The sequence below is a fragment of the Poecilia reticulata genome, chromosome 15 (assembly GCF_904066995.2).
Source record: "Poecilia reticulata chromosome 15, P_reticulata-male-v2, whole genome shotgun sequence".
NCBI classification, from domain to species: domain Eukaryota; kingdom Metazoa; phylum Chordata; class Actinopteri; order Cyprinodontiformes; family Poeciliidae; genus Poecilia; species Poecilia reticulata.
In genome coordinates, this window is record NC_088844.1 from 28,350,747 (window position 1) to 28,378,698 (window position 27,952).

The 27,952-nt window shown below is 39.0% G+C and overlaps 1 protein-coding gene and 2 long non-coding RNA genes across 10 annotated transcripts in view; 1 reads left to right on the forward strand and 2 right to left on the reverse strand.

Moving 5' to 3' along the window:
* The window catches only part of LOC103477130 (uncharacterized), a 111,250-nt gene extending 107,721 nt beyond the window's left edge, over positions 1–3,529 (forward strand). For all 8 annotated transcript variants that reach the window (XR_014091206.1, XR_535585.3, XR_535590.3 and 5 more), the window contains one exon: positions 3,229–3,529. This is a non-coding gene — a long non-coding RNA (uncharacterized LOC103477130). The remainder of the gene's footprint in view (positions 1–3,228) is intronic.
* A 97-nt stretch (positions 3,530–3,626) lies between these two features.
* Positions 3,627–20,062, reverse strand: LOC103477131 (uncharacterized). The gene is made up of 3 exons (XR_535592.3): positions 13,089–20,062; positions 11,465–11,573; positions 3,627–4,211 (listed from the first exon to the last, which is right to left on the reverse strand). It is a non-coding gene; the product is annotated as an uncharacterized LOC103477131 (long non-coding RNA).
* A 3,162-nt stretch (positions 20,063–23,224) lies between these two features.
* Positions 23,225–27,540, reverse strand: emx2 (empty spiracles homeobox 2). The gene is made up of 3 exons (XM_008430043.3): positions 26,566–27,540; positions 25,406–25,590; positions 23,225–24,350 (listed from the first exon to the last, which is right to left on the reverse strand). The coding sequence occupies exons 1-3, from the start codon at positions 26,954–26,956 to the stop codon at positions 24,183–24,185; spliced, it is 744 nt and encodes a 247-aa protein (XP_008428265.1). The 5' UTR covers positions 26,957–27,540; the 3' UTR covers positions 23,225–24,182.
* Between the last annotated feature and the right edge of the window lie 412 nt (positions 27,541–27,952).

A 27,952-nucleotide genomic window follows, 5' to 3' on the forward strand; every position in this document is an offset into this window, starting at 1 on the left:
GAAAATCTAACATGTCTTAACCGAAATTCACCTGCACAGACACAAACCTGCAGTTTTCATTAAAGTTTCATAAGTTTTTTATGGAAAGAAACGGATTTGGAAATATTTTTATTTTGCCTGGTTTTGTAATTTTTCATTACTTATATGAATTATCGTCAACATTTCTACATAACTTTATATTTTGGCTCATCTGATGAGGTAATTTTTAAATAATAAATTATTGATAATTTGATCAGTTACTCAGTACTTGAGTGAACTTTATACCAAATACTTTTTTTTACTCTTGCTACTTTTTATTTTTACTTCAGTAAATATATGTTGAAGTAATGCTACTCTTACTTGAGTAATATTTTGAAGTTCTCTACCCGCCTCTGGACTAAACTACATTTCAAGTAACTTTTCTGAGCTCGTTTTAGATAAATAACTCCTTAATATTGATTAATATTGAGTAGTTTTCATCAGTTTTAAGGTAGTATTAATGTTTTCCAGGCACATCTTGCCATTATATAGGATAAACAAGTAACAGTGTTACCTCCAGTTGTTAATAAATGTTGTTTGTTTATCAAATGTGACTTAAAACAAATTTGACTTTGTAATTTAACGCCTTGAAATTGGGCCTCTGTCTCTTTAAAACTCCCAGCTCCACCTTCAGGAAGTCATCATAACATGGCAGTGAAACGCTGGTAATGTTTTTACCAGCGTTTCACTGAGAAGTAGCTACTATAATGTTCCACCTGGTGTTTGCTAATTGCTGCTGGCTAGTCTGAAGGAGCTAAGTCTGGGAGGAGCAGCGTCTTGAAGGCGGAGCTAGGTCCACCCAGGCGTTTTGCAGCTGAATGGTTGCCATGGAGATTAAAGGATTTCTCATAAATGCATAAACATATCAAAGCGACACTCCAGGTTTGTTTTTGTGATTGACATAAAGTTGATTTTACATAATGCTGCCCCTTTAAAACAAGCTCCTATACTTTGTTCAAACATCACTTGTAAGTTAGTTTTGTCTTATTTCAAGTAAACGAACATATCTGAACTTGAAACCAGATGAAAATACTTTGTAATATTTTGTGTTTTTGCAGTGAACATTCTCAAACAGACGCGTTTCTTTCAGTATTTTTCTCCCCAAGCTGGAGTGAAACCTGATTTGCTTATAAACTTTGATAAATATCTGAGTGGAGACCAGCGGTTATTATCCAGCAGGCCTGACAAACATGGCCACCGGTAAAAGGCTCTGCTTCTGACTGTAAACAACGGCTCTAATTTACTATAATGGCTGTGTAGGTCTAAAGCTCTGGGAGATGCAATGGCCAGTCTCAGTAGCTTAATTATCTTTCTAATTTGTATTAGCACTTGCTATCCTCTCAGGGATAATTATGTATCTGGTGTGTGAGCAAGCTTAATGAGGTTAACTCGAGTCTCTTCCTTGGAATAGGAGTTCAGTCGCCTCAACGACGGAGAAAAGCTGCTGATTGCTGTGTTTTTCTCCCAACTAGATGATGACCATTAAGTCGTTTAAATCCCGCCGGAGCGCAGGGGTCCACAGGAAGTGACTCCCTGCGGTGGCGACGGCTGCATGTCAGCGTGGCGCTCCAGACGCATTATGTGGCCCTGCAGAGGATAGTGAGGGGAACTGGAAGGGCACAAACTCTTGGAAACAGAAAACACAAAAATGGTGTCAAATATTTGTGTGGCAAAAATTTTCATTTGTGCTTTTACAATTTCTAAGATTTAAAAAAATGAAAATAGTTTCCAGGTCACCAGAGAGCAAGCTGCCCCTCCCCTTCATAAAAAACGTTTGTACCGCTAAAATGTTAGTAGCACAGTTGATTGACAATATATAGCATTCAATAAATATTTATCAAATATGACTTAAAACAAATTTGATTTCGTAATTTTGAAATTGGGCCTCTGTCTCTTTAAGTAGTAATCTCAGCATGGCTCCTCTATTAACCCTTTAACGTTGTTATCAGCGTTGCTCTGAGAAGCAGCTCCTATAATGCAGTTCCTCCAGGTTTGCTAGTTGCTGCTGGCTAGTCTGAAGGAGCTGAGTGGGGGAGTCACCGAAGCTTGAAAACTGCAGCTCTGAGGAAGTTCATCTAACAAAATAACCGAAAACATTTTCATTTAGTGAGATAAATAAAAACAGTCATTAATACCAGAGCCACATTGTATGTTTATGAAACTAACTAAAACATACTGAAATTATAGATACAATAATTATCTATAAATTATTGTATTAAGTACCTTATCGATGTTTACATAATCACAATACTTTACTTTTTTTAAAATCTGCACCTAAAATTTAACCAAAAGTATGAAAAGAAACTAAAGTTACTACTATAACTAACAATTAAAACTAATACAAACTAACTGAATTAAACAAACAAACAAACAAAAAATAACAAAATAAAGCCAAACTACAGTTCTGACCCTGCTCTGAGGAGGAGCTTCGTCTTGAGGGCGGGGCTAAGTCCACCCAGGCATTTAGCTCAGCTGACTGGTTGCCATGGAGATTAAAGAATTTCTCAAACATGCATGAGAGAATCAAAGCAACACCACAGGTATGTTTTTGGCGTGGGAACGACATTATAACACGATGTGAAGCTCAGTTTTTCCATGACACCGCCCCTTTAACCTCGCTTGTAAACATCCGGCTTTCCCTTTAAGCAGCCGACAGACTCTAATGGCTAAACCTCGACTGCTGATAAGAATCAAAGAACGTCCGTATCAGATTGGTGTAACCTCGCTATCGTTCCCTCTGCTGCCTCGCAGGCCTCTGTTCGGAGACGTTCTCAGGAAATCAAGTCGCCGTGCGCTGAACTGAATCGTGTTTAGCAGGTATTGATAAAAGCTGATAAGAGTTTGCTTCCTGATATCATCTGAATTCCTCGAGTCCTGTGATCGTACACAGTTTCCCCTCTCAGGTCATACGTGATATATTGTTCAGTCTCAGCACAAAAGGCTGTTTTTTTCCCCGCAGTGTAATCCACAGCTGAATAGCTCTCATTTATTTGCTGCACTCCTCCCATCTTCTGCTTGCTCAATACCCAGCGCTGTTTTTTAACTGCAGGTTAGGGAAGGAAACCATCTTATCTGCAAAGAGGCGGATTTATTAGTGTGAAAAAGATAATTGCTATTCATAGGCCACTGGGGGCTGATTTACAACCGCTAATATTTAGGATTCCAAGAGCCGTTTTTCAGCTTTTTTTCCCTCCTCGTCTTTATCTGCAGCCCTGCCTGCAGCGCGGAGGAGAGCGAGGTCACGCTGGACGATGAGGGATGGGCAGGGCGAAGCCTCCACTCCGAGCCATTTGGCTGAAGACGGATGTGTGAGGAAGTCCGTGCAGGTCCGCCTGGAGCGGGCAAACACCTGTTCTCCTCAACCTGTGAGGAGGCTGACGAGCCGTCAGTGTGTCAGACTCACTTTCATTTTGGGCCATATCAAAAATCTGAACGTTCTTAAAGGGCCAGAATGTCTTGATAAAAACCCATTAAACTGTTAAAGTTTCAATAAATAGATGTTCCTCCTGGATTTTGTGATTGTTTTTGTGGGGTGGGGGGCTTGCGATCAATTTAGACATTTGTGAGGAGTTTTTATGATATTTGCACTAATGTTTGATGTTACATGTGACTTCTTGTTACTTGACGTTAAGTAAATCTGAGGTGATTTAAACTCAACGTTTTGACCAATTTGGTGAAAAATTTGCAGAACAAAATGTGGAGATTTGTTGATTCTGTGTGAATTTTGCAGATTTGTGGAAAACTGGAGGGATTTATTGATGTAATTCAGTCTAGAGGGCCACATAAAAACCTACAGCGGGCCAGATTTGGCCCCCGAGCCTTGAGTTTGACACATGCTCTAAATGGTTTTTGTCTGTGAGGGGAATCCACAAGAAAACTGACAAACCGGTGATAAAAATGGGAGTGATGTCGCTTTAAATCTGGATACCCGTCTCCTTCCTGGATTTTAAAATCTGACCTTTTGCTGACCTCTGTGTTTGTTTATCATATTACCTGAAAACAGGTAGCATTTTTTTTTCCCAAAGATTGGAAATAGTTGGTTTAAGGCGAAACAGGAAATGAAGACTTGTGGGTCTGTCTGTCGGCGCTGATCCTGCAGGTGACCGCGAGGCTTCATCAGCAGCACTCACAGCGAGGTCACGGGTTCAAATCCCAGGTGTTGTGCCTCACAGCAGGACACATCCAGGTCCCACCTGCAAACATGACAGAGGATACAACACATTTTCTCAAACCACACTCAGCTTAAAAACTACAACTTTATATGTAGTTTAGAAAAAGTGACATTAAACTACAACATAGTGAAAAAAGGCGACCCGAGTACCAACTGACCAGAACATCAGACAGAGCAAAATATGAGATTATGTGGACATTTTGGTATTTCCAAGATCAAAATGACAATAATTCATTCAAATACAAAATATGAAAATGAGGCAAAATAAAAAAAAATTCCAAATCAGTTTCTTTAAATAAAAAACTCATGAAACTTTAACAGAAACTGCAGGTCTGAGTCTGGTGAGGTTTTGGTTTAACATGTTTGTTTTTCATTCAGTAGGTACAAAATCCAGACATTTTACTGAAAAGTAGTGAAACTTCATAATAAAATTACTGAAGTTATTAAAGTACAAAGTTCAGCGCAGGAAAAAAACTCCTAAACGTGAAGTTAGTATAACTAAATTGATGGTTTCTTATATAAACAGTCAACTTTGATAAAGTGATTATTTGTCAGAATTTTTACTTTTAGCTTTAAGAAAATTCAAATCTTCTGTTTTGCTAAATACAGAAACTTATTACAGTTTTATTTTGGATCATTTGTTGGTTTAGTTTTCCTGATGCTTTCTGCAGAATATTTTTTTCAGTAACAGTTTGTTCTTTTTCTTTCTTTCTTTCTTTCTTTCTTTCTTTCTTTCCTTCTTTCTTTCTTTCTTTCTTTCTTTCTTTCTTTCTTTCTTTCTTTCTTTCTTTCTTTCTTTCTTCCTTTCTTTCTTTCTTTCTTTCTCTCTTTCTTTCTTTCTTTCTTTCTTTCTTTCTCTCTCTCTCTCTCTCTCTTTGAAAAACTATCTTTTTACGGTTCCCTAAATCTGGTCTCTGGTTCTGACTTGCGGTTCCTAAATTGCTTAATTTCTTGACTCAATTATTTTTATAAGAACATTTTCTAAGCCACAAATCAACAAGACTGAATAATAAATGGGTTATATTTACTTTTAATGAAGCAAAACCAAAAGTAAAATCTAAATTTCCTTTGCGTTTACCATCTTTCTTTTGTTATATTCTTCCATTTATATGTTTTTTGTACTTTAATGAGTGTAACGTTTATTTTTCTAAATCAAGAAGCAATCAGGTAAGAACTGCTCTTTTCCCAAACATTAGAAATAAAATTTACTGCTTCATCAACCTTTATTTCTACAAACAGAAGTAAAATAAACTGTTATATTTATTTATGAACAGATAATACACACAAACACTATACGCTGCAAAAACACAAAAAGTATTTCTTTCCAGTTTCTAATGAAAATATCTTAGTATACTTGAAATAAGACAAAACTGACTTATAAGTAACTTTTCTGCAAGATATAGTAGAGTGTTTTAAGTCAATAATTTTATATTTATAAAAAAAATACTAGTTTCATTGGCAGATTATTTCACTTATAACACATTTTCCCATGTTGCAAGTGAAACAATCTGCCTCTTTTTCATCAACATAAAGGAATTATTGCCATAAAACATTCTCCTTTCTGAAAAGTTACTTGTGAGTTTTGTCTTATTTCCAGTGAACTAAAAGATATTTGCACTAGAAACTAGACTGAGATGGTTGGTAAGATTTTGTGTTTTTGCAGTGTATCTTTGATCTTCAGGCTCTCTTACTTTTATACATTTAATAGTGGATTATTATCAGATTTAATTTTCAAATGAAAACACCTTGTTGGTGAAAGGCAGAGTGATTTAAAAGCAGAAATGTGTGCAGCTAATAAGGCTTAAGACACATGCTACTTTCCTTTTTTCTCCACCTTCGCTGATTTAATTTCTCCTCCTCATGAGCTGTCACTTTGTCTGGAAATGTATTCATCCTGCACATGCGACTCCTAATAATGCTAATCTTTTTTTTCCTCTTTACCAGAGCTCAAATCTCATGGAGGGATAATCTCAGATAAATATAGTTAATTGAGGCCAGGTGAACTTTCTTTATCAGCCACACAGTCAACCAATCTGAAATAAATGTGATAATTAGAACGGAGATGTCTTCACCGAGCGCGGCGCGCGGTCCGGTCCCGCAGCCATTTGCTTCAGATTACATCTAAATTTCATAACGCATCAGAGATCTGTGCTGAATTAGTCATGTTGAAGATGCAGCCGTGTTTCCTGTTAAGATGTATAAACATAATCTGAAAGAGACGAGCGAGATGGACATCTTAAACGGTTTTAACGTCGACCGCCATGTGTTTCTGATCTTTGACGACGCTGCAAATGTTCTGCATGAATTTCTCAGGGAGAAAAAGAGCATTAAACAAGATGTACTGTCCTAGCTGGAGAGTCTGTACGCCTGTTTATTTAGATCTATGTGTGGGAATGCGTTTATGCGCAGATGTGAATAAAACTGAGCGCAAGTATGTCTGGAATGTCAGAATGGAGGAGAAATAGTTTCAATTTGAAAATAAGGACGAAAGGGGAGCTTTAAAACTCGGTTCTTCTTATTTTTTAATTTTGTTTGATAGTACAGCCAGTTTTCTTTTGCAAAATATATTTCTGATGCAGCTGTTGGTATGAAAATTGACACCGGATGTAACTAAATTAGTCCATGAATTTATTGTTAAAATGAGATAACGCCAAAAAGAAGTGTTGAATGCATGAGGTGCAAAAAGATTAAATTTCCCTATCACTAACGATAAATATAATTTGTTTTATTCTAATCGATTATCTATATTTGGTCTCTGCTTTTTGCAGATGAAGTGGTTCTATTGGCTTTATTAGATCTCCAGCTTTTCCAGAACCAAAGACCAATTAGAATAGCAAATATAATAATAGCTTTAAAGAAACCAATAAGTAACGAACATCAACTCTATGATCTAAACTCACAGTAGAAGACTCCACTGCTGAAGAAAAACAACGCTAAAGCTCATTTAAAAGTTGGTGCAGCATTTGGACAATCCCATGAAGCAGTGAGAGGAAAAGGTTTGGTTAGATGAGACCAAATGTTAACTTTCCGGACAAGTTTCCTCCGTTTACGGAGGAGAAATGGGTCAAAACCGACTAGCAGTGAAGCTGAGAGGCAGAAGCAGCTGGATCTGAGTCTGTCACATAATACTAAAACCAGAAGATAGGATGAATATGTGAATACGCATTGGCAAATTATTTCATTTATAACATGGAAACATGTCTTGTTTGTCGGTAAGTTTTCTGCCAGAGGAACTAGCAACTCGGTTGCTGGGTGACGGGCTGAGCTTGTCTACCGTTGCTACGGTTGTGAAACAAGAACGTTCACATCAATAATAAGAAATGACCTACTGAAAACAAGCTGAAATGTCTTGTTGGAAAGTTACCTAAAAGTTTTGTCTTATTTAAAGTGAACTGAGATATTTGCACTAGAAACTAAACCATAAATACTTGGTAAGATTTTGTGTTTTTGCAGGGATGTAAACGCCCAAAACAGTTTTCCAGAAAATGATAGAAGATGGTTTATAAAGCCTGAACCCAAAACCTGAGATCAATTACAGTTAATTCATGATTTAGCAGGAGAGTTTTATCACTTAGGAAACATTTTGTATCTACAAAAGTACCAATTATAAACTGCAAATGGAAAAGCTGCTATTATTAGGTGGTTGTTTAACCTGTTTATTGATATTTGTGCTGATATTTCATGGACCTTTTACTGTTTTATCAATGCTGTGTGATTGTGTCTGTGTTTAATGATTCCCACCTGCTACAAGGAAAGTTTCCCAAAGAGAACAATAATAAAGTTTCTATTAGAAATTAGCACAAAATGTTCACCATTTTGCTCAAAAAAACACAAATTTCCAATTGCTTTGTTTCCATTAAAATAAATGAAAGTCACACCTGAATAAGTCATTAAAAACACGCTGCCCCGTCATCCAGCATCTACTTCCTGTTTTCTTCTTCTTTGTGGTTTGCGCCAGCGGCAACGTCCGGGTGTTGATCTTGTGAAAACAACGTTTCCATTGCAGTGTTTGGACATAAACCAATATAGATACAACCCCCAAAAAACACAAACCTCATCACAGTAAAGAAATTGGCTTGTTTCCTTGAAGCGAATTTATGTTTGTGCCTTCATACAGTCAGTGGTGGATGCAGCTGGTGATACTGATGGTAAAATGTGTTTAATCTTCCAGAAAAACTGGAAGGATTGGTGGATATTTTTCAGACAAAGTCTTCAACCAAAATACGGTTTAATTTAAGCAAAGAGTGACAAAAGTAGCCCAGTTTTACTGCCTTTCCTTTCCTTGTGAGGTATGAAACTCTCCTTAGCTGCGCTGAGCCTGACCACCATTAACACCCCTGAGAAACCTCGTCCTAATTACTCAGTCAGCCTGACAGAATCTCCTTAATTACAAACTTCATTAGCCTGAAGGACTTTGTTTTCCTCCAAAAAAACCGAGCGAACCGGGGACAGCTCAGGCCAAGGTGCACAGGGGGCGAGGTGTGTGTGTGTGTGTGTGTGTGCATGCTTTAGAACCGTACCACTTCTTTTTTTTAAAGGAGATGTTAAGACCTTCGTCAGAGATCTAATTAGATTCATGGTGAGAATCAGACACCTTTTAACTAGCCTCTGGAGTCGCTCTAAAAGGACAGCGAGATCCAGGAAAGAGAGGCAGAGAATTAAATTGACCTGCTGCTGCCTTTCATGTGTGAAGGCTCCGATTCGCCGTGTCTTCACCTCCAAATACAAAACAACCCGCAGCACTCCTGCCACCATTATACCTCGCTTATAAACACACGGGACAGCCGGCGGACGCCGTGGCGGCTGCGGCTTCAGCCTGAGCGGTAATTTGGCGGGAGAAGACACACATTACCTCGTTTATGTTTCCCACCCTGTTTTATTGGGGCTGCTGCTCCAGATTATTCATTTGAGGAGGTGTGTGGACCATCGCACATCGCGCTCGGCTTCAAAGCCGACTGCCACTCACTTTCTGCGGGTTTGCATGCATTTAGGGTTCATATGTTCACACTGCATGCAATTATATGCTGGACTGGTGAGAGTTAGCACCAGTTAGAGCCAGGTGAAGCGCGCAGCTTTAATGCATAATGGAGTGCTGCACAAATGTCCATGTTGGAGAGGTTTTAACCATCTCCTGGTCAGACTTCAAAGCTTAAATCGCTCCAGATGCAGCACTCACTGCAAACCGCCGGTAAAGATGTGTAAAATAAATTCACCTTTTATTGCCAGCTAGGTTTTCTGATTAGAAAGCGAGGGAAGGTTTATATTAGTCAATTTCCAACAGTAGCGTCCTAAATATTTCACATTTACACTCAATTAATTGAAAATGCATGAATGTTTGGTTGTGGGAATATTTTTGGTGCCGTCTGCAGCTGTTGGTGTCTCTTCTGAAGATAAATGTATGTTTGGTTCCAGCTGTGTGAGCTCACACCAAGAAATCTACAGAAATCCAACTTGATTCTGTGGAAAAATAAAATACATTTTGAGAAATAATGGATGCTAATTGATAGTACCATGAGTACTGCAACTTTGAAAATTTAATTTTAAAAAACCACATTTCTTTTGTCCTTCTCTTTTTACACTAATTGGGAGAATTTGCATTTTTTTTGTTTTGTTTTTTAATCATATTGACTTTGAAGTGAGTTGTTTTATTGTAATTGTATTTATTTTTATTGTGATATGAATAAAAATGTGTTAAAGATCTTTCTTTATCAGAACCTTAAAGAAGGTTTATGTTGTAATCCACTGGCTTCTTGTTTTCCTTGGGTTATAAAAGAGATGAAAACAGGCTTAAAAACAGGAAACACATGAGAACATGCTGTTAAAGTCTAATTTATGTAAAAAGTTTAAATCAAATGAAACTCGGATGAAGATCCGACACATAAAATGTTTACGTTCTCATCTTAAACATCCTAAAACGAATTTTTTGGTCCAAATTAAATCGTTTCAAAAAACAACTTCCTGCATCCGCTTTCTCCATCTCCTGCTGCTGGTGGTGCAATGCATTGTGGGATGCATCACCACAGCCTCTATGAAATAAAGATGATGTTTCTGTCCTCTCATCACGTCAGACTGAGCCGATCGCTGATGGACGCCGTGTGAGCTTGGAGTAAAACAGAAAAGCACCTCATCATCACTGCTAAGCATGGCAGAGGATCCGTGATGCTGTGGGAATGTTGATCATCCATTAAATCTTTGGAATTCTGGGTAATCTTTCTACAAAATGTTTCAATCTGGTGGAAAACTGAAAAAAACTGACAGTGTTTGGGACTTTCAGCGGTAAAATGACCAAATCAACAGAAATATTCCATCAGATAATAAATGATGTGGCATCCTTCGACTCGTCAACAGCAGGGGTGTTCAACGTGCGGCTCGGGGGCCATTTCTGGCCCTCCAAGTGATTTTGAGCGGCCCTCAACCAAAACACAAAACTGGCACAAACTTGTTTTCCAGCTCCAGGTTTAACGGCGTTGATGAAGTTAAACAAATTTTACGGTGAAATTTTCAAGAAAGACAAATTAAAGCCTCCAAAACATGGAAGTTACAAGATAAAATACTAAATTAATTCAATTTAATTCGTAAATATTCAGTGACTTTTACTCGAGAACTTTTAGCAAACTACACTAAATAAACTAAAGTTTTTGAAGAACAAAACCCAAGATGATCAAATAAAATTTTTAACATTTCAGCAACAGGGAAGTTCAAAAAGCTTTACGTCACAAAAATGTCCTGTCAAAGATAAAAACATGACATTTTTGCCATCATTACACATCAAAATGTTGGTTTGTGTTTCATTAATTATGGTGGAAAAGCAACTCTAACCAGGTGGGTTTAAGTCTCAGTGTTTCGGATGTTGTACAGTTTTAGAAAATGTATCTTTTTTGTCCTAAATCACTTTGAACTTGTCGGTTTTGTCCCCTGAGGTAAAAAGTTTGTCCCCCTCTGGTCTGAGGAGAGACTCTCTCTGGGAAAACATTACTGTCAAATGTGGCAGATAGTTATTTGAAGCTGAAAGCACTTTTTTTTTTTTTTATCGTTTCAGTGTGAGGTCATGCTAGTCCAATAAAAGATTAAATCATTTCGAGGCCTTTTCCTCCTTTTTCTATTAATAACAGTGAATCTCCACCTCACCGTCTTTTCGTCCTGCAATGTCTAAGCGTGGAGGTTCAGAGAAAGAACATTATGAGTGACCAAACAGCAGGTGTAATTTGGGTGAGTTTCTCTGTGGAGCTGCTAAGTTGTTCATTTGCCCATAATGAATGTCACAACCTGAATTACCTCCACCAATCATTGACGCGTCAACCAGCTGAACCTCCTGCTCTCTGAGGCGTCAGGACGTTTCGGACACATGGCCGCTCCGTTTTTAAGACGTCTGATTCAGGAACATCTGTTTGCCGGCGGAAAAAGAGAAAGAAATCTCACATCCTGCACATGAGCTCGCGCTGAGGTTACAGCTTCAAAGCTCACAGTGCTAAACTGAGCCGGTAGTCGGCTGTTTGTGCTCAGCGTTCGCTTTAATGCCGCCGACCACAAGCAGGATAGTCGGCCTGCTGGAACAAACCCACAGATTGATCTGTTTTATCGCAGTTTCCTGCAGAAAGTCGAGACAATGGGTTGATGCCCTCCGTCACAGAGCATCTGCTCGGACACAAACACACAGCAGAGCCACACACAACCCCCTCTGAGACTGTTGTTTGAAAATTAGTCATGTCACACTCAAGTTGAAGCTCCTGAAGTGAAGAACGGCAGGTTCAATTTGAGCAATTTGACATTTTGAAAATAAATTAATTTAACTGAAATTTCAAAAAACACTTGTTTTGTTGCTAGGATGAGGAGTTTGTGTGTTTTTTTGGCAGTATTGAGATTTATTTATTTTGCAAAACTGCAATGGAAACATTTTTCATGTCACATGAGTCACATGAGCAACAACAGGATGTTACTACTGCTGGAAACCATGAAGAAGAGAAAAACAGGAAGTGGTTGGAGGATCGTGTTTTTTCAGAACTTATCGCATAAAGAAACTTATTTATGTGATTTTAATTTCATTTCTTATTTAATGGAAACACCACAATAGTAAAATTGTGTTTTTTTATTAGCAAAATATTTACAAAGTTTCTGACAGAAACGCAGCTTGTCGTTGTGGAAAAATAGTTCAGATTGTATTTATTTACCAATTGTCCCTTAAAGAGGCTACATTATCAGTCAATTAATCGATCTTATTTGTGTAGCACATTTCAGTAACAAGGCAGCTCAAAGTGCTTTATTTACATCATAAAAGCACAAAATCATAAAATTGATCAAATCAGTAACAAACGTTACATTTGATGAGCACCATCATCAAAAACATAAAAACATATCGTCTGTGTGTTTTCCAGGCACAGAGTGACATTTAATAGCACAATCAAGTTAATGTCAGTAATTATAAAAATATATATATTAACTATGACCTCGTGATGTAACGTCTTGAAATTGGGCCTCTGTCTCTTTAAAAACTACAGAAACTCCGCCTTCAGGAAGTCATCACAACATCGCTCCGCTATTAACCCTTTAACATTTTTAGCGAACAGCTCATTGGTTGCCATGGAGATTAAAGGATTTCTCAAACATACATGAAAGAATCAAGGCAGGATGAAAGACAACATTATAACATGATATAAAGCTTAAAAAAAAAAAGTCGATTTTACACATTTTAAAAACGTATTTATAATTTATTTAATGATTCTTCAGTTTAGACATTGCTGTTGTAACTTTCCTTCACTCGCCGGTTTGTTTGTGGCAGCTTTAGGTTGCAGTTTCCCTCCATTGTTGTTGTTTTTAACGCTAAAACAGCTGATTTTAATGTTTCTTTGGTTTAATAGGTAGATTTTTGTAAATTACTTATGTTTGTTTCTTTTATGCTCACCGCTGTTCGTCTCTTTAGATGCTACAGCCAGAACGTGTTTAATGGCAGCGGCCGGTCCGGCACTTCCTGTTTTGGTTATGATGTCATCAATTGGGTCACCGGGTAAAACAAAATGGAGGTTTTTCGTTTTTGTATTGTATTATTTATTTTCTTTAAAGTTACCTTGTACTAAATGTTTTATTTTACAGACCATTTAATTGTGTAGATGTGTTTATGAACTAGATTTATAATTTTTCCTGCTTCTTTGTTTAGTTTTTGTTGTTCGGTTTGACTTGTTTTCAAACAGGCTAATGAAGTGCAGGTGTGTCTCCAATTCTGCTTAAAACCTGTAAGATTTTTGTCTAAAGGCAGGTCAACATGTCAGAAAATAAAATTCACCACGAAGAAGCTTGAACTTTCTCCCCACAACTCTCAAAAACACACAAAAAAGGTCAAATTTTCTTGTTGCAACTTTGGCTTCAGCGTTCCAGTCGGGTTTATAGAAGCATGTTGAAAGGTCAGAGTGAACATAAATAAATAAAAACAGATTTTCAAAACGTAATCAATTGGCACAGAACACGTTTAAACATCTGGTGTGTTATTTTGTTCTTGCTAAATTACGTCCACTTTAATTTATAAGGTGAAGTTAAAAAGAAGTTTCCCTGAAGTCAGTGAATGTTTTCAGTTTATTCTGTTTTGTGATGCATTCAAGGAGTAATTGTTGTTTTCTTTTATTGGTGCCACCTCAAAAAAATCCATCGATGATGAATGCAACTAAGACGTTTTTGTTTTAGGTTTTATTGCTCTGGCTGCTTGGGTTTGAAGTCTGTCCATGGAGTTCCTTCCTGTGTTGTCTCTGGATACTCCAGCTTCCCCCCAAAAACAAGAAACATGAGTGGAGGTTAATTTTTCTCCCTAAATTCCCCCTTGGTGTGAATGTGTGCGCATTGCTGTTTGTTCTCTGTTTCTGTGCTGACCTGTAAAAGCTCCTCAAAATGGGTAAGACAGCAGAGCATTAGTTAATAATAATGATCGTCAAACATTAGTTAATGGCTTCTAGCCTAAAACTCCACATATAAATGGTCAGAACAATAATTAAAAAGGTTAAACTGACTTTAACTGAGACTAACAAGGCTGAAAATGAATGCAGACGACTAACCACAGAGAGAAGGGGTAGAAAAGGTCAAAGGTTAGAGAACGGCAGACTCCTTGGCATCCATTAGACGACTCGCCAACTTGCTGTTCAGATACACCAGGAAAATAATTTCACGGTCCTACAATCACAAACAAAAACATGTGGAGTTCAGTAAACCTGGACTTTACCTGCGGTCAGGTGAGACTAAGGGAGTTTTACACCCAGACCTGCTGAAGGAAACGACATGAAAACATCTGAAGACACTGAATGCAACTTCCTTCTTCACAAAATGTTTAAAATGAAGTGGTGTCAGATTTTAGCGGTTGCAGGATTTTTGTTTTGTTTTTGGTAAATGACCACAAACCTTTTCTCCCGCTAGTTCTAGACTCACATGTTTGTTGTAGTTTGTTGCTTTTGCCTAGAATGTCCTGCTCTGTAGTTCACTTCCTGCTTTTAGAGAAGTTTCCAGTCCACTTTATGTTCACATAAGCATTTGAATGGCACCAGAGTTCACTTTAACTGAACTGAGAACGAGGTTTATACCAGAAAACGTGTGAAAAGTTACATTTCCTCCACCTCCTCCCTGAGATGCCACAGCTGTCTGAAGAAATGCTCCACCCCCGACCAAAAACAAATCAATCAGAAACAGGAGGCGGGTCTTACTGCTGTCAATCATCCTCATGTTATCGCTGCTAAATGTGCTAATGAGACAACTTACTGCTACAGAAAAACCGTTTATCTTCTGATATCGGTGGCTATGTTAACTTTATCATTCAGAACAGGCTACGCTAGCTGAAGCATAGCAGAAAGCAAGGTGGGAACAGCGCCACACAAGACTGTAATTGACAGCGCTAAGACCCGCCTCCTGGCTCTGATTGGTTGTTTCTAGTTAGCACAGCGAGAAGGCGGCAGAGGAGCCAACGTTTTTGGACGCACTTTATTTGAAGGATTTGAAAAGATTGACGTGACATAAACATGACATGAACATGAAGAAGACTTCATTTGTTTAGAACTGTTCCCATTCAGCAAATAATGAGACTTTTAATGCAACTTTTAGTGCAACTTTGCATAAAAATGTTATTATTTACAGAATGACACGTCAGACATTCATGAAGACTCCTTTGTGTTAAGTTATGTCATGTTTATGGCCGTGTCATGTTGGTCTTATGCACACCTCTTCAAATTAAGTGTTTGTAATTTTTTCACACATTTTCTCTCATACCACATGACATAGTGACACTTTCAACAAATATGCAAAACATATTTTACATATTAAATGCTATAAAAACTTGCAGGAACAGTTATTTAGTACATTTTAACAGTTTGTGAATGGTTTTATCGATGTATTCTGACATTTAGGATCATTATTTGTCCCAAAATGAAAGTAAGTTTGACTTATTTCAGATGCTTTTATGTACCTAGTTTATTTTTATTTATTTTTGGAAACACACAAAAGTGTCATCCACACCAGAGAAGTCAGCCATAAGGGATCTGGTTCCTTTTTGTGCAAATTCATAGAAATCTACACTGGAGTTCTTAACTTGCTCAACAGTGAAATGAGAGAGTGAGGAGTTAATTTTTTATTTTTAAGAATGCAGCACTGTAGTTTTAATACGTTAATCTGACTCTATGATTGAAATCAGTTCACGAAACTCAACGTTTTGTTATTATTTGTTATCCAGTGTCCAGTTGGTCGACCTCCAACATGCCGTCGCTCGGCCAGAGGAAACCTGATCTTTCGTGTCTTTGGGGGTCAGACTTTGCTGCCTTGCAGCCGCCAAGAGGGGGAGACACAGTGAAGCTCAGAGCAGAGGAGCAGGTGCCCATCGTTTCACCTGTCTGCTCAACAAAACCTCCATGTTTACGTCACATCCAGCTCCGCTTTTAGCCACAAAAACATGAAGATCATAGAACCAGGGAGAAGCAGCTCATGAACTCTCCTGACGCTGTCCTGCGCCGATGACGACGAGGATGAGCAGCGAGGGGACCCAAAGGTCAAGAGACGCAAAAATACTTCAGCCGACATGTGTTATATATTTAGCGAGGCCATTGTTTGTTTTATTTAGAGAGCGAATTGAGGATTTTCCAAACTGCAGAGCCCCTGAGGTATTTTATCAGGTGTACAGTCCGCCATGTGTTACACATTAGAGAGCAGAGGGGGGAATGCTGGTTGCAGATCCAACCTATGAAATGTTTGAAGGTTTGAGCTTCACAGGAGGAGCTGGTTGGCTCGCCTGGACAATTACTCTCTTCAGAGCTGGAATATACTGGGGGGGAAACACTTATATGCAAATGAGGCTGCAGCAAATTACAGGCCAAATTGCCTCGGTATCATTAAAGAAAATAAACACAAGGTAGGAATATTAATGCGGTGAGAGGAGATGTTTGCAGAAGGAAAGCAGCTAATGAGGACCTGAAGCTGTCTGGACAGTGTGGTCAGTGCAGGGAGCAGGTCCAGTTCAGGTCCAGTTCAGCCACATACTATATGTGTCTGTAAGCAGTGAAGCTCCTAAACCTGCAGAGCTAAAGTGAAACAGTTAGCACACTGTAAAAACTCAGTTCAGTCACTTTTAAAGTATAGACATAATTTCAGCTCATCACGGTTTGTTGTTCTAACTTTAAAACTAACTAAGTAAATATTTTACCATCTTGCATCAAATTTTAGACAAGTATGTTTTATTTTGTAAATTTAGGGGCAACCTACTTTGCTTCGTTGAACAAATTAGGTTCTGGTTATGCAAAACATCACACATTTTTGCACAAATTCATGTTTAGATAATAAGATTTTAATCTGCTCAGTTCTGCCTGTGGGTTGTTTTAGGGCCTCTTGTTGCTTTAAATCCAAATAAGCTGCTGTATAAACTCAACATTTACACCCACAGCTGAAAATGTCTGCAAACAGATGAACAATTATGCAACCGTTCATCTTTGACAAGCATTAGTAGGGCCTCCTGTACAACCAACAAGAGGACCTGAAGCTCTCTGGACAGTGTGGTCCAGAGAGCTTCAGTGGTTTCTGGATGGTAAGTCAACAACACAGCGCTTGTTGTTTCGAGCAGCCATTACGCAGCCATTATACATGGGTCCCCAGCTGACCAAACGTGCTGGAATTCAGAGTGGGTTGCTAGGTAATAGGTTGGGCTTCATTAGGGTTGCTAGGTAACGCCATAGTGCCCATCAAATGTGACTTAACAATCAGAAAGTTTTTGAAATGACTCATTTTCCAGACAGCAAAAACATTTAACTCATAGCTAAGAAACAGCTGGGTTATTTATAAAAGCAATAGACAAAAATGACAGAACAAAAACATACATGGGTCCCCTTTTAAACAAACTAAGTAAATATTTTACCATGTTACATCAAATTTTAGTGAAGTATATTTAATTTTGTAAATTTAATCTTTGGTAATAGTTATATTTTTGCGTGAACTACTTAATTTTGGTGACAAATCTGTGTTTAAGTTTAAAATTATCCTGGAGGGCTCAGCTGTTTGGGGTACCAACGATGGTAGGGTCTCTGAAGAACAGGGCTGCGTTCGTAATACAAATATTGACGCTCGATTCCATTGTTTTTATTTATTATTTTGCTAAAATCAAATTTTTTTTATTCATGTTACTAATTAAATGCAACCGCAGTCAGACTTCTGTGAGAACGGTTTACAACCCAAGAACAGAAGAAGAACGAAGCCCTCGCACAGCAGCGATCTGTTCATGGGAGTAATAATGGACGCCGCCATCTTTGGATTGATTTTAAAGTTATTTAGCGGTGGGAGTCAGCTGACAAGATCAAAACAAGATGAAGGAAAAAGAGAGAAAACACAACTAATAGCAACAGCATGTTGTGGAGCATCAGCTGCAACTTCTGCTGTGAATCTGTTTGGATGTGGAGTCAGAACCGAGAGTGGTTGGTTCTCAGTGACACAGACTCTTTTATAAGTTCGTAATTATCATTTTCAGTCATTGTTTACATGCAGATTTACAGCGTCTGGCTTCTTCTGCTGCAGAATTATGACACGTAATAACTCTGCACCATGATGCGGCATGGCTGTTCAGTCTGCAAAAGCTCTGAAAATAATCCCACACATATTTGATTTAGTTCCACATCTGGACGTGGCACAAACCGGGTTTTTTTGAAGGTGAAAAGATTGAAATTGGGTCGTTCAGACTGCCATGAAGAAGCAGGTAAATGGGTGGCATGTGCCTGCTGAGTGACGTTTGGTTTTCAGTGCAGCAGTGACACAAGTCTGATGAGAAAACAATAAACTCTCCACATATATGAACAAACTTCCAGAAAAGTGCAAAACAGGAGAAACGCTGATCTCCTGTGACCCCAGGCTAAATCCCCATGTTTAAAGTTACTTTTGATTTATAATAACTGGAGCATTGATCAATATATTTAATGTATATTTGACAAAATGTAATGTTTACTGCTTGTTTTATAACTGGTTTTCATCTTGAACTGCCTTGTTAATATGTTAAATTAATAAACTTAATTAGACTCAAACAGAGCTGAAGACTTAATTTTGTAATCTGTGTGTGATAATTTTTACTGCTTAAACTTGAAAAAAGCTAAAATTTCATCGCAAATTCAGTTTGTAGCAGTTTTTCTGCTGTTTTGTGGAATAATTCCTTTAACATAATGAGACTAAAAGTCTTAATAAGTTGTAAATATCTTCTTCAAACATTAACATTACTGGAAAAAAGGTTTATGTTTCTTTTCATTTTAAACCCTAAAGACAGAAATAAAACTTTGGTTCTTTAAAAATTCCCTGGAGTGTTTTAAACGTTGTGTAACATTATCAGCCCTGCTGAGTTTCATTCAGCTGGACTGAGGGTAAAACTGTCTCTGGGTTGTGCAGGATGCAGGATGTGACGTCTGCCTGCTTGCTGTTTTTATTTTGCATTTGGTGCAGATGATGATCCTGGTTTGGTTGAATATCAAAGCTGCGCCGTCCTGGTCGCCTGTTTCTGCATGATTTACCCAGAAACCTGTGCAGTGGTCTCATAAAAACACCGCAGAGGGAGTAAAAACACGGAAAAAGAGACGAACTTTGAGCGCAGCAGTTGTTCTCAGCAACACTGTGACATTTTCACGTGAAATATTACAACAAATTACAAGTTTTATTGATTTATAGCGAACTCAGAGGAAAACGTCCGAGCTGTGGTTTGACCAACACTTTAGATTAGATTTAAAACATTTTAACTATTAAACTAGTTTATCTGAGATTGTAAATTACAAACGTAGATTAATGAAAAATCCTTTTAGATATATTAAAATGATTTTGTGCTGGAATCTGATTGTAAAATATAAAGTTAGAAGAAATGCTAAATGTTTTGAAATTTTAATTCTAATATTAATTTATAGAAAAGATTTGGTTAAATTCAGCAAATTTTATTCAGTAATTTTTAAACTACTTAATATTTTACTAACTGAAACTTGCATAATAGTAATTTCTACTCAAACATATTGATGAAAATCTATCCACATATTTATTATGGTTAATTTCTGTTTTTTCACCGACAGTTTGTGCGCTAAGAATCATGGGTAATTAAAACCGCTTCATCTTTCTTTCTTTCTTTCTTTCTTTCTTTCTTTCTTTCTTTCTTTCTTTCTTTCTTTCTTTCTTTCTTTCTTTCTTTTGTTTGGTATTTGATCATGTAATTTTTGTTTCCTGGACAGCAGCAGGAAAATTGAAAACATTTATTTACAACCAGCGCTTTGACTTCCTGGTTGTAAATGATAGTAAACTAATTGATGGCGCACTGATTGATTTTGGGCTTTGAACACATTTAAAAAATTACATGTATGACATGAACAATGGAGGACCGTCAAGAGTCAGAAGAAGAAGAAGAGAAGAAGAAGAAGAGAAGAAGAAGAAGGATTGCGTCCTCAACTCCCTGAAAACCTGAAATGTTCCAGAAGCTGCTTGTTAAAGTTTAAAATCAGAACTGAAAACATAAAGGTCAAGTGTTATTTAAATGTGACTATATTGTTCTTAACCCCCTTATGAATGATGACGCTACAGTTCAGGGTCATTGAACGCAGCAGGCCGCCGTACGTTCACCTAAACGCCTCATCTTCGCGCGTTTAAACAGGCGATGCCGACAAATCCGACATGAAATCAAACTAATCCCGCATCTGCGCAGTTGACTTTCTGTCAGGCTGAGTTGATCATAAGTGCTGACTGCAGCCGATGTTAAAGTGGAAGTTGCTGCGTTTGGAAAACATAATCATGAGGGCGCATCGCGCATCGCGCAGCCTCCGGCGCCCCTCCCTCCCTGCGTTGTTAATAATAAAGAGAGAAACTGAATCCGAAGCTGCGATGTTTAATTCATTATTATGTAAGCTATTTGGAGAGTGATTGGACGGTAATTGCTCATTAGGCTTGTATATTTGTCGCTGCACCTTATGTCAGGGCCAGAGGAGCTGTGTAGGGAGGATTCTCTCCTTTCATGGATCCATTTCAGAGGCAATTTGTGAAACAGGACAGATCAGGTTAGACCTGACGCGGCTTTGTGATTGTGACGGGCCGGCCTGCAGGTGCCACCCTTCAATTGGATCCCCTAACTGATGGGATCAGTGGAATAAAACGCGAATCCGCTCCACGGAGCGCGTGTTGACTAACGTTCCTAAAGCCAGCCTTTGAAAAGCCACTTCTCCCATCTTAAAGAGATTTCACCTCGATCAATTATTGACTTCGCGCTCTGATAGGAACCCTGTCTTCCGCACATATTCCTCCCTCGGCTACTATTCACATTAGCGGTGTCAGCGGACGTAATTATACCTACTAATTGCAGATTAGAGGTTTTGGGTCAGCGGGGTCACTCGATAGGACCCGGCTACTCGTTTCTGGGCCGGATAATCATTTCACGTCGCGGGATAAATGTTTAATGCAGCGGGCCTTGCAGATCCAAAACGTCCGAACTTCAGTTCGGGTGTTTTATTCGGTTTTATGGGCAGTTTACCTGCTGGCGGCGGGTCACCACAGCACGAGCGCGTGGGAGTGGGATCTGACGTGTCACATCAGGACGCGCGCGCTCCGGTTTGAATTCTGACTCAATGATTTTCATGTCTGAATTTTCGCTTCATGGCTACAAATGTCTGGATTTTATTATTATTTATTTAAAACATAACCGCTGTTTATCAATACAACTTATTTTGTATAATGTTTTATTATTTTTATTTTTAAAATTTTGTTTTTTGTTTTAGAAAATGTAAAATAAGAAGAAAATGTTTATAAAACATTAAAAGTTTCGCTTTTCTTTTTATTAGCATTTTGAAGGTAAAACTTATTTACGCCAAATTTATAAAAGCGCAAAATAACTGTTTTCTGTTTCCTCCATTATTAATGTTTTAAAGATGTTTCAACGATTTAAACCAAATAAAGAAGAAAAGCAAATTATTGTGCTCAATTTTTCACTTAATGATCGTAACGCGGTTTCTCCATTTTATTTACATCTAAAATATTAAAAATGTCGAATATAAGATGCCATTTTGGTTATTTTTAGAGTTTCTGTGGAATTAAGGTTTACTTCCTATTTATATTTTTAAATAATTAAAAATATTAAACAGAATTTAAAAAGTTGTTTAGAAATTTTGAATTATTTTTTCGAAGACGTTGTTAGGATTTTTTTCTTTTAAGTTGGAGCACGTTTGTAAAAATATATATTTTTTCCAATTTCTCAGAAAAAAAACTATTTAATTGCCTTTTAAAGACGTTTTAAAAAAACAAAAATACGTCTAAAAATGTTCTCTATTTTTTTGTCAACTTCCGCCTAATTATAAAAAAAAAATCCAGATGAGACTCAAACGTGTTTAATCATATTTTAGCAGCCTCTAATGAGGACTCCGTCCTGTCCTGTGTGTCCAAACAGGCGCACAAAGGGTGATTTCTGGGGGGGTAAGCAGAGAGAGCTGTGCGCCAAATTTGTTTGCGGCGGATCAAGGCTCACCGCCTCCACTGCACTTTCTTTATCTTAATTCCAACTTGAAAAGATATAATTATCTAGTTTGAACAGGACTGCTATCAAATCCTTCTTTATAGGCAGGGTGGGGAAAAGCTCGAGTGGATTGTGAGGCTCTGAGCCGCTCCGTGTTGCCCGAGATAGGAGTAATGAAGTTGTGGAGTCCGGAGATACAAAGGGCATTAACCTCATTAGCATGAAACCTTTTCTTCTAACTATTGTGGGACCCTTTCAGTCCTCTAATCCCCCCTATTTCAAAGCTGGGTTTGTAATAAAGCTTTTAGTTTTTTTCTCTCTCTAAAGCTAATGGTATTCTCCCTCTCTGTGTCTCTTTCTACATTTTTATTGCTGTTATAATCTGTTGGTCGATTATTAAGAATTCCCGTTTGTGTCTCTAAAACACTCGTTTCTATTCATAAAACAATTAAACAGAAAAAAAAAAGGTTTTCTGGAGAGTCAGAAAAAAAAATCTAACAATCGTTGTTGAATTTTTTTTTTTCATATTTTTAACGCGGATTTTGTGTTTCTGTTTGATTTTAATGAACAGTTTCCTGCTCCAGTTCTGATGGAGACTTTTTCAGACAAAGATCCCATTTTGCGGCGCACTGCAACCTTCCCTTATCGCGTCGTGAGGGGTAGTCAGATTGTACTAAATTATGTCCAAGCGAGGCCCCCCCCCTCCTCTAACCCACCCCTCCTCTTCGGATCCGTGGATTAAGAGATTAAAGTGGACCAGTGGGCAATGCATCCCCTTTCCCCCCTCATATTACCCGCATGATAATTGCCCAAACTGATTTGCACTTCCACAAAAGCCTTGCACAGGGGGCCTCTTTGTAGCTGCAGCGCAGCAGACTCTGCAGCCGCCCCCCGAAAAATAAAACCAGCGCAGTCAGTCTGAAGACGCGCTGCAGCATCCCGCTTCCAAAATGGAGAAAGAAAAGAAAAACTGTAGCTGCGCCAAATTATTGCGCATTTTTCCCGATTTCCTCATCAGAAGCCTCATTTACTGCGGCTGCGCGGTTTCAATTAAAAGTCATCCAATTGTACTGCGCGCGACATACTGATAAAACTTTATTGACAAAATATTGACAATTACATACTTCTTGGAAGTATACTTTGTGTTAAAATTGTAGCAAACTTAACACAAACACAAAAAATATTTACATTCTGTAAAAGGGGGGAGGTTTGAACAGAAACAGGAACTTTTTAGCATTTCTGTACATGGAATACGTTCAGTGCCTGAAGTTTGTTTTTTCTGCTTTTTGTTTTTTTTAGTCCTTCACTGAGTCCTGACTGGAGGCTGCAGAGCGACTCGGTTCTGGTTCTGGTAAAGCTTTGGGTTGAAGGAACGTCCTGATATCTTCCCTTTCACTGCTGCGCTCTGATTCACCTTTTAGAAACAAAAATAATTAAAAAATGTTTTCTTCTGCTTTAAAAAAAAATCAAAAGACCGCTACTTCATATGTTTTCACAATCACTTTTACACGAGAATCATCAAGGAAAGACTGCACACTTTGTAGAAAGGAAGAAGCACGACATCTCTCTGCTGGAAAATAGAGTTAAAAATGAAAAAGAATTTGAATTTTCTTCTTTTTTCCCTCTTTAGTCAAATTAAAAGAACTACGGGGGGGAAATATTAAACCATGCATTTCAAGTTTTACAAAAAAAAAAAGAAAAAAGAAAAAAAAAAGAAAGTAGTTTGGTGTTTTGGTTTCTTGAGTGAAAAAAAAAATCTTCTGAAGTGCAAACGTCCAATAAGAATTGGAGAAAAATTGGAAATTAGGTGGAGGTGTGAGGGCTGTAGTGGTGGAGCGGGGTGGGTTCAGGTAGGCGGACTGAGGCGCAGCTTCCCGGCCCGGTTGGACCGACAGAGCCGCTCCGTGCAGCAGGACCAGCCTCGGCCTCCGTTTCTCCTCCATCTGACCCTCCGACAGTCTCTGCCCCGCATCCTTATCCTCCTTCATTCAGATAATTCTGAGAAAGTCAGTCCCATTTTGGATTTTTCTTTTCTTTTTTTTAATCGTCCGAAGTGACATCAATTTCCTCCGGGCTCGCCTGTTTGGTCGCCAGCCTCCAGCGGTTTATGTGATGCGAGCCTTTCTTCTTCTGCTGCGACTCCGAGCCCTCCTCCTCCAACTTCTGCCGCTTGAACTTCGTCCTTCGGTTCTGAAACCACACTTTTACCTGAGCAGGAGCGGGACAAAAGAGGGAGACAGAAAACAAGCCGGATCAGTGTCAGGAGATAAACCCGCGATTGGTCGGTGCGTAAAAAGGAGAGCAAAGAGGGAAAATGCGCTTAAATTTCAAGGAGAGATTAAATTACCAAATTATAACAAAGAGCAAAATAAATATAAATGCATCATGCATGATGATACTCCTCACAGTGACATTTTTATTATCGGCAAAAACGTGTATCTGATGTCAACACACTCTTCTAAATGGATTTGCCAATAATCAATACCGACGTCTAAATCGATAAATTATCCGCTGCTTTGCTTTGTCACTCCTAAATGGCCGCTGAGGTGCGTTTAATAAACCTTCAGAGGGGCTAATTGAAGGAGGCGACGGTTCATTTCTCCCCTCGGCTCCAGCGGACAAAAGACGGCGGCCTGGTGGGCTCAAACAGCGGCTTAAACACAGCAGCGCCTCGCTCTTTGTGTCCACTATCCCATAAAATGGTTAACTGGTTAATTTGCCCTCCATTTTGAAAGGCAACATTCTCTCATCCATAGCCCCTCCACCTCCCCAAAACAAAGTAATCCAAGCCCTTGTGAAATGAGGTTAGGGCCTCAACAATGACCGGCAGAAAGCCCCCCCCCCCCCCCCCCACCCACCGCCGCCGTCCTCGGTTCACAACACGCATTTACGGACCGGACCCCGGTCCGCAGAAACAGTTTGCGGGGTTGATCGTTGGGATCGATTGTTTTTCAAATGTCAACAGCCATCTTTAGATCCGTGCGTAAATATTGAGTCCTGGTAAATTATAATTGTAATAATAGGAACAATAAAAACAACAATAATAAAAACACCGTGACGCGCGGTGAAAATATATGAACGTCATCAGGAATCAGGTGAGACATGAATAAATAAACGTGACATTAAGCAGCAGGTTTATGCGCAAAAAAAAAAACAAACACAAAACGGATTTAAAGCAGAAACAGGCGCGACTGTTTGGCATTCACAAATAATAACAATAATAAGAAATAAAACTGATAAAAATGGAAGTTTTTCTTTCTTACCTGAGTTTCTGTGAGGCTAAGGCTGTGGGCGAGCTGCTTCCTCTCCGCTCCCACCACATAATGGTTCTTCTCGAACGCGTGTTCCAGCCGGAGGAGCTGCGAGGGGGAGAAAGCTGTCCGGATTCTTTTGGGCTTTCTGGCCAGCGCGTTGTGCAAAAGGAAGCTCTCTGGACTCGTTTCGTTGCCTGAAAACGAGCAGAAAACGAGAATCCTGGGTGATTTTTTTAAAATGACTGAATTCACGTGTTTGCATGAACAAAAGGCCTGAGCTCATCCGTAAAGGATCCCTGGAAGTGTTGGATAATAGTTTACTATTTGGAGATTAAGGCGTAAAAGTATATAATTTAACTGAAATGTGTGTTTAAAACGTTTGTTTGTCCTCGTGCGACTCGACAGGAGGATACAATTATGATCTTATTTATCTGAACAATGAGAAACAAAATCGGAATTTTATACAGCGAATTTATCACGTGTGTAAGCTGCAATGTAACATGTTGGGAGAAAATCAAATAAGAGTAAAACCAGCTGAACGTGATCAAGTAAAAACAAATAAAATAAAAACAAACATAAAAATACAAAATAAAAACTCCGTCTGAGTCATCTGACTCAATGCAAAGCATCATGAACAAAAATCTAAATTATTTCTGTTCATTATTATTTATTAAGTCTTATTTAATTAAAATTAAGAAAAAAATTTATATATATATATATATATATATATATATATATATATATATATATATATATATATATATATATATATTATAGCATTTATTTTTTTAACCTTTCAGTAAACACTGCAGGCTACATTATGTTATTATTTAGCTCTAGCAGTTTCTCAATACGTTTTCATTAAAAGCAAAATAAGCCTTATTTCGGTTTTAATACATTTTTCTCTTTAGATAATTGTAAGTAAACAATATTTTTTATTTCGCCTATTTCCCAGTATTTCTCATAATTTTACACACCAGTTTATGTTCAGACTCACATGTTTTACTTGAGCCTCTAACGCGTTTTCTGTGTCTCCGATTTTCCAGGATTTCTCATATTTTTTACACGGGAGTTTCTGTCCAAACTGGAAAGTTTTAAGAAAAGTGAACCCCAAACGCGGCCGGTCAGCGCGCGTCACGCGTAAAAGCTGAGCCGTAAGGAGAACTTACCCTGAAACCTGTGGCCCAGGTACCTATATCTGTGTAATAACCAGGGGTAGAAGGTGGACGGGTCCCGCTGCTGGCTGGCGAAAAGCGGGTGCGGACTGTGCGACGAGGAGAGCGGGTGAGCGGCCAGCGCGTGTGGCGGGGCCACCGGATGCACCGGGACGGCGGAGTTCGGCGGGTGAGAGACCGCCTCTGCAAACACCAAGTCCGGGTTCGAGTAGACGCTCCTGCCGCCGGAGTGGAAACCGTTCAGGAACGGGTTCATCTGGCCGGAGTTTGCATAGCTGAGAGCCGCCGGCCTGATGGGCTCCTCTGAGCGGGACGCCGGTACCGGATTATCCTTCGCCACTAACGATTCTATAGTAAAACACCTCTTGGGTGCGGGTTGAAACATGGTCTGATAGTCCAGATTCCCCAGTTTAGGTCGAAGTTGTCGAAGGCGCCGCTGCTTAAAATAATCCTCCACACCCAAAGAAAAGGGGGGAAAGTTTTCTTCGCTGCGAAATAAGTTGGGAAGCTTGTAGGAAAAAATAAAAAGAGCTCAGCTACTCCCAGACTAATCCATGGATGCGCTGGGGGTTTTTTTCCCCGGCCGGGTTGGTGCAAGCAGATTTGTTAGTTCATGAGCCTAATTAGCGCTGCAGCCCCATAAACAGCTTCCTCTGCAGGCTGTAATGGCATGGTGATTGGTCGCTGCCGCTGCCGCCGCCGCCGCTGCTGCTGCTCGCCTTGAGGTGGAGACGGGAAGACGCTTAAAAAGTGCGTCAACGGGGAAGCAGGGGCGCGGAGAGGCGGACCGGAGCGCGCAACACGGAACGGATTCGTCCAGAGAGGAGGCCCCCCGCACACGCGCGCGCTCTCTCTCTCACTCACGCGCGCGCACACATATCTCCGGGACATTTAACTCATTCATCCGAACCATGGAGAGCTGCAGGTTTGCAGCTTGTTTGCATGGAAGCCTCATAAATGACTCACTGAGCTGATTTTAGGAGGGAGAGTGTGAGCGGCGCTCTGACTGCTTGGCCAATAATTATTTTTAATTAACCACAACAGCTCGCTCCAATTAAAGACCAGCATGAACATATAACTACGTTTATTTTACTTATTTCTTTTGGTTTCACACCGGATATTTTAAAAAGAAAAACTTTTAATTTTCCTCCCAGTTATTTTGGTTTTAAACGATGTTTCAACAGAACAAGCAAATAAAAGTCTTAAATGAGGCCGAGCTGCTTCCACGCTTTTCGTTAAGAGTATTTTATTTACATGCAAACAGGTTTCTGCGTGACATTAAGACAAAAACACGCTCAGGTGTTTGAGCAGCTAACCTGTGCGTGGATCAGTTGGCATGCGGGGCCACAGCCACGCAACACGCAGGCCTGCAGGGAAGCGG

Bases quoted from the DNA above. Each gene is read 5' to 3' on its own strand.
- emx2 (XM_008430043.3), bottom strand. From the start codon at position 26,956: ATGTTTCAACCCGCACCCAAGAGGTGTTTTACTATAGAATCGTTAGTG. The intron at 25,591-26,565 runs GTAAGTTCTCCT...GCTCGTTTTCAG, and splicing joins CCTGGGCCACAGGTTTCAGG to GCAACGAAACGAGTCCAGAG. The intron at 24,351-25,405 runs GTAAGAAAGAAA...GCTCCTGCTCAG, and splicing joins TTAGCCTCACAGAAACTCAG to GTAAAAGTGTGGTTTCAGAA.